At 25.8% G+C, this 8746-nt stretch overlaps 1 protein-coding gene across 1 annotated transcript; it reads right to left on the bottom strand.

Moving 5' to 3' along the window:
- Positions 1 to 645: 645 nt before the first annotated feature.
- On the bottom strand, positions 646 to 8329 carry LOC127264319 (acetylajmalan esterase-like). The gene is made up of 5 exons (XM_051293789.1): positions 8032 to 8329; positions 5325 to 5537; positions 1563 to 1711; positions 1077 to 1350; positions 646 to 985 (listed from the first exon to the last, which is right to left on the bottom strand). The coding sequence occupies exons 1-5, from the start codon at positions 8297 to 8299 to the stop codon at positions 774 to 776; spliced, it is 1116 nt and encodes a 371-aa protein (XP_051149746.1). The 5' UTR covers positions 8300 to 8329; the 3' UTR covers positions 646 to 773.
- Positions 8330 to 8746: the final 417 nt, after the last annotated feature.

Here is an 8746-nt window from a genome sequence, read left to right as displayed (position 1 = left end):
TCTTTATTGGAAGGAATTACTCTTGCGGCACAATTTATAAAATTTTGTAATTATTTGATTGATTATTATATTATGAAAATTTGTAATTATTTTTTATATTAAAATTTCAATTATATATAGAGAGATTTTAATAAATTTTAAAAAATGGGTGAGAAAAAGAAATTTGTAAAATATTTTGAAACTTTCGAACCAATATATTATTATATTTTCGAATTGACACTACAAAAAAGTAATATATTTGTAACGGAATTCCGTCCCTAAAGTTCACGTAGCTAACTTAGCTAAAATAATTCCGAAGCTTCTGAAAATAACCTCAGAATTTCTGAAGTCACGCAAATGGCAACGGATTTTTCTCTGCGGGTAAGATTTCGAGACAAAATCCGAAGCCAAAAATAATTTGTCTCGCAGCCCTTTCAAATTCCGATGCAATTTTTTCGAGAATTTCGTAACAAATTCTGGTAGTGTATAGGTTTGTTAACTTCATGAGATGATCTTGGCACATTTTACTTTACATTTCAACATTCATTTTCTACTGAACTTAATAAAATTTCTTGTTGGATGTTGGAACATGTGATGAACAAGGTTTGTATTAAACGGAACTATATATTCTTATTTCATATATTTATCGAGTCTACCACGTCTACATATCAAATATCATAATCCATTACTTCTAGATACGATCAGACTGATCCATTTATTTGAGTATATATAGGTAAGCATAGCTCTCTTACATCATTAATAACATTCGACGGTGTTCTTTTTGCATAATCGATTTAGTTAGTGCAATTGATGCCCAAGTCCCGGATGATAATGTTGGCAATATTACGATGTGCCTCTTGTGTTAGGTGTATGCCATCCCAATTTATATAGGTGTTTGGATTAGGGCACACCGGTACGTTTCCATTTCCACAATACACAGGACCTATTGGATTGAAATTTCCTTCGGATCCACAACAGGCCTTCAACAGTGTCGATGTATTAAACCCTAAAAATTCCGATAAAGATCAATTAGCAATAAGCAAAACTCAAAACATTCGATTTTCTTTTTTTTTATGTTAAATGTAACTTGTACGTACCGAGAGCAGGTGCATCGCGAAGAATTGTTAGAAAAGCATTATAGAGGTCAGAATAAAGTATGGTGGCATTAGGGAATTCCCCTCTAAGATTGTTTATATCTCTTACAAGATCATTATTTCTCGAAACAATTGCATCGTTCAAGTCTTTCACGCATCCATTACTATCATAAGTTGTCGACGAATTATTTCTAGCAACATCTAGAAATACCGGGAAGCATCCGAGCGGGAAAAGTAAGGGAACTACAACTTGAGGCACACCTGCAAGAATCACATCCTAAAAAAAAAGAATCAAAAGTATACCACTTATTTTTATTAAATCATAGATTATATGGTAAAGTTTAAATTAAATCACTTAGAAATTAGGATCGCCAAATTTTTAGTAACTATTAGTATGTTAAAAACTATAGCGTGGTTATTCGATATTTTTTCATGATTTTTCAATATTTTTAAGTAATTGCACAATTCAACAAGGGCCGGGAAATTTACTCTTGTGCTATTAATGATGACTCGATTAACCTCCGGCAAGTAGCTTTGGATCAAAGAGAGGGATCTCCTCTCGGCATATGCATATGCAATGTCATTGTAACCGAATTCTCCAACGAATACGAGGCTGTTGTTAAGCTTTTGTTGACATTCTGGCAACAAATGAAAAATAATAATAATAAAAATAAAAATTATACTACAAGAACTCTATTCGATTTGCACATATCCCACTTAAAATTTTACTATGACTTCAAGAATTAATCCCCTTTATTTTCCCATACCGTATCTCTATTGAGATATCCACTACAAAAAAAAAAAAAAAAAGTATATTTATAACGAAGTTCCGTCCTTAAAGTTTACATAGCTAACGTAATTTCATCCATAATTTCGTCTCTAATATTATTAGTAATAAAAAAGTGGATTTAAAAACGAAAAAACCTCGTTACAAAATTGATATTATTTTATAGTGATCACGAGTTTTACAATTAAAATTTATAGAATTTTAATAGCATCGGGCGCTCTTGTGTATTTACAGATTCCTATTAATTTTACTACAAAATTTGAAATATTAGTAGATATGTAATTAAATTAGGGTTTGTTTGATTTGTGTTGTGTTTGCATTTTTTACTTCAATTTTGATTTAAATAAAATTTTGATATAATCAGTTCGTTCATATAGCATTTTTTATTAGAATAATTTCTCGTAAATATTATTAAAAAATACAAATGTTCAAACACATTACTATAATATATATATTATCCATTCAAAAAAGGATTATTTAACACAAAATATTATATTTTATATTTTCAATCCAATTTTTCATATCACACAAAAAAAAAATCAATTCATTTAAAAAAAGCTAAGTGAACATACTGTAATATATTGTTATAAAGAATAATACATTTTTATAAATATATATATATAGGCGAGCCCTAAAAATTTAAAAAATAAAATCATAATTTATCAAAAATGCAAATATATTAAAATAATAAATAAAAAAATATCAATATGTGTGTCACGAAAATAATTATTTTTTTAAGGACAGATATTGATAAATAAAATTAAAGTAAAAATGCTCTCATAGGGTATAGCTTTGTAAAAATTATTTTTTAGGTCCAATAGATTATTGCAAAAAGTTTATTTATCAAATATTATAGTTAGCGTTTTACTTGATCAAACATCTAAACGCTATTAAATAAACTAAGAAAGTATTTAGCAATAAGTTGTTAGCTGATTTGATTAACGGTTAGTTATTAGCATATTCTATTAGCTCGTTTGACTATCTAAATATATTAACTATTTGTTCGAAAATATTTGGTAAAATAACTATTATTTCCATCTCGTACGAAGGTTGTCATTTGATTTTTGCGTCATTGTACTTAATATTAAAAATATTCTTATATTTGAACAATTTAATCGACAAATATCATTGTATTTGTATTATAAAAGACTAATAAATTTTTTTTTCTCATTATTTGTACTACATATTGATATAATAATTAATATTCAAATATCAACACGTAAAATGTCAATGATAACCTTCTTGCGAAACAAATGAATAATTGATATTAGTTGCTTATATCTAAAATGAAAATATTCTATTTTTAAAGTATTTTGTTGTGTTCTTACTGTACGTGTGCAGTATTTTTTTAGTATTTTTTTAGATTTTTTATTAGTAGTTATTAAAAATTATGCTTTTGTAATTTTTTAGATATTTTGTATTAACATTAATATATTTTTATTGAAATAATGTAAAATATAAAAGAATAAATTCTTAGTATATGTACTTTTTATTATATTAATTTTAATTAATTTTATTTTTTATTAAACTTAAATTTTGAAATAAATATTTTTTAATATTTTCATTTTTAATAAAAACATTTATGTGGTTAAATATATAAATAAATTAATAATATTAATATTTTTATTTTATACTTATTTTATCAAATTTAAATATTTTTACAAATAAAATAATTTATATACAAAATAATTATTTTAACTATTTTAAATTTATAAAATAAATTTATAATTTAGTAGAAGTAAATATATTAAAATAAATAAACTAAGGGTGTGTTTGTTTGGGTGTTTGGATTTTGAGTTGGGATTTGAATAGTAAAAATTTTGAATTTGAATAGTTGTATGATGTGATGTAAATAGGTGTTGATGTGATATTTTGAATGTAAAATTGATTTTTAGTATAATATAAAAAATAAAAAATAGGTGTTTGATTTGATGTTTTTGGAGGGAAAAAAATGGATTGAATAGTGGATTTAAAATCCAATCCCCCAAACAAACACACCCTTATATATTAATATATATGTAAATGAAAGATCCATGATTAAGGATGAATTAAGAATAAATAAAATTAATATCAAAACAATGTTCTAAGACACTGGGGTATACTTCCTCTATCTCGGCTATTATGATTTTTTTTTTTTTTTTTACTGTATACACGAGAATTTAGGAGGAATATGATTAGTAAATTATTAAGAATATATTAGTGGAAATATTATTGTATAATAAAATTAATTATAAATTAAGATTAAGATAACTAATTAGTCTAATTAAAATTTCAAATAAAATCTAAAAAGTAAAAATTTTAAAATAAGATTAAAGTGTATAATTCTTTTAAAAAAAAAAGGAAAGTGACAAAATAAGTGGAACGGATGAAAATGAAAAAATGGACATGATAAGTGGAACCGAGGAAGTACAACTTTTTGAAAATCAGCTTTTTGTAACCAATTAGTTATTTAAAAAAACTAATTTACTAAACATTTAAAATAGTTTTTCGACTGATTAAACAATTAAAAGTTGTTCAATAAACTAAAAATTGTTCAAAAAGCTAATTACCAAACACCCTCTCAAATATCATATGCAACAATTGATTTTATTACATGATATATTCTTGTACAACATATTTTATAAGTATAAACGGATAGTATATGTCTTTATTTCACACCGCATATACTGTGTGAAATAAAAATATGTATCATATGTACATTATATATGTGTTGTTTGGAGAAAACACGGTGCTGCTAATTTTTTCAATTCAGCACGATAATCTCTCATATATATATATATATATATATACATATACATTTATATATTTACTATTTAAGAATTATTTTTCCTTAAAATATATGAAATACAACACTGATTTCAACACCGAAGGATTACATTTTAAATAATCAAATTAGAAGGGAGGCGGTCATGTACAAAATTTAAACAAAAAAAGTAGCACACCGTAGCAAAAATATGTGTGTTTTTTTAGGTATCTTTTATTTTTTATTATTATTAATTTTAATGTGGATATAATGTTTTATGAAATATATATATAAGGAATTAAAACATAATAATAATAGTAGAAATTTCGGAAATCATTGCAAACCATACACATGTTTAAAGTGAGTTTAGTTGGTGTAATTGTTTTTGGATATCATTTTCTATTTTTTTTTTTAAGTTGTTAGAACTATAACTAGTATTTTGCTTAGTGCACTCTAGGTGAATTTTCGGTTAAATCTAATAGCTTGGAAATTAAGCTGGTAAGATAAATCATACTAGACGAACATCCGTAGCAAACAAGACCTAGACACATCGGTTAAACCAATGGTAGCTAATTTGGATGTGTTGTTTTGTAAATTAAATAAGATATTTTTATTTTTAAAAAAAAAAAAATCGTAAAAAATGAACTATAATAAAACGGATAATTATTGCTAAGTGAATCAAACATGAACTTAACATTTATGTAGTAATTTGTCGTAAAACCTGATGGAGTTGAGCATATGGTTGCAATATGGCTCCGGAATTGTCGTAGCTGAGTACGCAGTGTAGGGAGCGGTAAGGTAATAATTCCCCTTAGCGAATAAAACAGAAAACTTAGCGTCGTGCTTCCAGCTACGGCAAAATTGACACCATTCTCAAACGAAGCATTACTTCTGTCCAAATAAGGATTCAACAATGGAAGGCCGAGAGCAGTAGCTGTCGATCGATATCATATGATATTCGTAGTTAGATACGCGTCGAAAAATAAATAAATAATTAATGAATTGAAGATGGAATACACTACAAGAAAAAATCAATTTTGTGACAAAAGTTTTTTTTGTCTCTAAATCTACTTTTTCCGTTACTAATGACATTAGAGACGGAATTAGTAATGGAATTACGTTAGCTACGTGAACTTTAGGGACGGAATTCCGTTACAAATATATTAGTTTTTTGCAGTGAATAATGAAGTGAAGATGATCGAACATCTAACCATATTACACTAATTAAGGAAGTGCATAAATTAATTACAATCCTCACACGGTTTTTCCATTTGTGCTATTTTCACATTACTTCCACAACAAAGTCTCCGGTGCCATAAATAAGAAAGTTGTGTGTGAGTTTTTCTTTTTGTAGTTGGATAGGATTTAAAATTTAAATTTTTTATCTAAATAATATTTTATTAGATATTTTATTGAAAATAATATATTTTCTCTATCCTAAAGTATCTATTTTTTTTTTATTTTAATAAAGTTAATTATACACTGGTATCAAAATATTTTTAACTTTTATCTAAATTACAATTACTTTATACATAAAAGTCAAATGACAAAATATGTCAAAATCTCTTACACAATTTTACTAATTAATAAAATACTACTCCCACCGTCCCATATACCATGTCTACATTGCCGTTTCTGTCCGTCCCACGTACCATGTCATTTTTTTTTTTAGAAAATGATTACACTTTAATCTCATTTTAAACTTTTTAATTTTAATTTTAATTAAACTAATTAGTTATGTTAATCTTAATTTATAATTATTTATATTATCATATAATTATTTTCACTAATACATTCTTAATTATCTACTAATTACACATCTCCTAAGATACCGTGTCTACAGTGTAGCAGACACGGTACGTGGGACGGATGTAGTATTGTTTATTAATATACTACAAAATTTCAAATGATATATTTTGAATGAAACGAAGGGAGTATACATTGTTTTATTTGAAATTTAATTTAAATATTATTTTAATATGATATTTTGTAAAAAATATTGCATTTTAATTATAAATCATAATATTTGAATAATATATATTTACGTTTAAAATAAAAAACAAACAAACCTAATATGTGGTCATATGGCATCACTACCATTGAGATTGAACATCCGTCATATTTTAAGGGCATAGGATTTTTTGTACAACGTTCAACAAATAATATATAAGTCTTACACAATTTTTAAATAATACTGAAAAAAAATTATTTTATATTATTATTATTATTATTATTATTATTGTATATTATTATTATTATTATTATCAGTGCCGGAACTAGGATTATTTTTTAAGGAGTGCTAATTTTGAAATTTATGAAATAATATATTCTATTTATAAATATTTATTTGTTGTTCGAAAAAATTATTATTCTGATTATTATATTTTGAAAAAAATAAATATAAATAACTAACTACAACAATAATACTAGTTATATATTATAAATAATTTTTTGTATTTGTTTTATTGAGACAAATTATACAATTTTTTAGTATTTTTTTATTTATTCATTTTTTCTATATTACACATATTTAAATAATAAAAAAAATACATAAATATAAATAAGTAAACTATAGAAACAGGGGGTCGGGGTGGGGAGGAGGGGCTGTAGCCCACCCTTACCCCCACCTCGGTCCGCCCCTGATTATTATTATTATTGTAAACCGTAGAGAAGGATAATGTAATTGTCTAATTTACTATATGAAATTACAAAATAAAGTGTTCACGATAAAAATAATGACTGATATTTGAGAAGAGATAAATGTGTTCTTTCGGAGTTTTGTTTTTTTTTTTCTTTTTTTTTTGTGTGTTTTTAATTTGAATAGCAGCTAAATGTGATGTTTTGTGAAAACAAATAATATTACTTATCTGTAAAAAATTATATCAATTTTTTTTGTTGCCCCCTAAATTTATAAATAATATAATTACTATAAAACACTTTATGCCCATAATTTTTTTACTCATGTTACAACAAATAATAATAATTTATCGACATCTTTTCTTGTTACCCAACTATTATTTCTTATCAACTCTAATAATTTTTCATAATATCTTCATTTTACTTTTGATTTATCCTACTTTAACATTAAAATACAATTATTTATTAGTGTCCCTACCCTACATAATACCATATAAAATTTTCCAACGGAAGAAGTATTTTTTTTCTTATAAAAAATTCCGATGGTAAATAATAAAAACTCAAACAAAACTTCAGATCCAGATCCGTAGTAGATTGAACATACAGAGAGAAAATAGCATCTCATATAATTATTCCATCGAAAGATCAAGAACCCGACCTACAAACAATCAAACAACATTATTTCACCATAAATAACATATTTGTAGAACAATAACACGGTCTATGAAAATCGAGCATCGTCCAATTACATTCACACAAATTAAGTTATAACATGAAACTATAGAACAAACCTATGTAGTCAATTATAAGTCGACCATCACTCCAACGACCGGTGGGGCGGCCGGGAAAAGTTTCACCATACGGCGGGCGTGTAGCTGGGGCAGTCGTGGCTATTCGGACAAGATTCCCGGTGTCGGAAATGGAATCTCCAAGCTGATATATAGAGTCTATAGGACATGTTAGGACTTGACATGAAACTTGGAGTGCAAAGAAAGTAGACAAGATTTTTATCAAGACTAAAATGGAAAATATATTTCCAAAGATAGACTGTGGCTTCATTATATTTCTAATCACACTAAGATGCAGGTAGAGATGATATGATATGCATATATTAATCAAATCTTACATTTATATAGGCAGTTGGAAATGTAATGTTCTGAGCCACAGGATTTGCTTGGCATGCAACTCCTCGTACAATGTTGCATTAAATATGACCCAAAATTAATTTCACATATAATATCTTTTTGCAAAATTTTTACCTCCAAAATTTTTTCAAATTTACCTGAAATTTTTATAATGAGATTTTCTGATTTTTATTATTTTTTTTTTTTCTACAGATTCCTTTTACATTTATTTTTTTTTAGAAGGACTTGTACATCCATTCTCGTGATTTGAATGAATTCGGATTACTTTATTGACAAATGTGTAGTTCACAAGTAAGTGATTTGAACTAATAAAAAAATGTATGAATTATGTGGTAATACTTCTTTACTCCACAAATATCAT

Source organism: Andrographis paniculata, unplaced genomic scaffold (assembly GCF_009805555.1).
Source record: "Andrographis paniculata isolate CXL003 unplaced genomic scaffold, ASM980555v1 Contig70END, whole genome shotgun sequence".
NCBI lineage: Eukaryota > Viridiplantae > Streptophyta > Magnoliopsida > Lamiales > Acanthaceae > Andrographis > Andrographis paniculata.
The sequence above is the reverse complement of the archived record's forward strand: the minus strand, read 5'-3'. Positions and strand labels throughout refer to the sequence as shown.

Coding starts and splice junctions, on each gene's coding strand:
- LOC127264319 (XM_051293789.1), bottom strand. CDS start 8,299: ATGAAGCCACAGTCTATCTTTGGAAATATATTTTCCATTTTAGTCTTG. Junction 5,538..8,031: donor ACTTATAATTGACTACATAG/GTTTGTTCTATA, acceptor ATCGATCGACAG/CTACTGCTCTCGGCCTTCCA. Junction 1,712..5,324: donor CATATGCTCAACTCCATCAG/GTTTTACGACAA, acceptor ATTTGTTGCCAG/AATGTCAACAAAAGCTTAAC.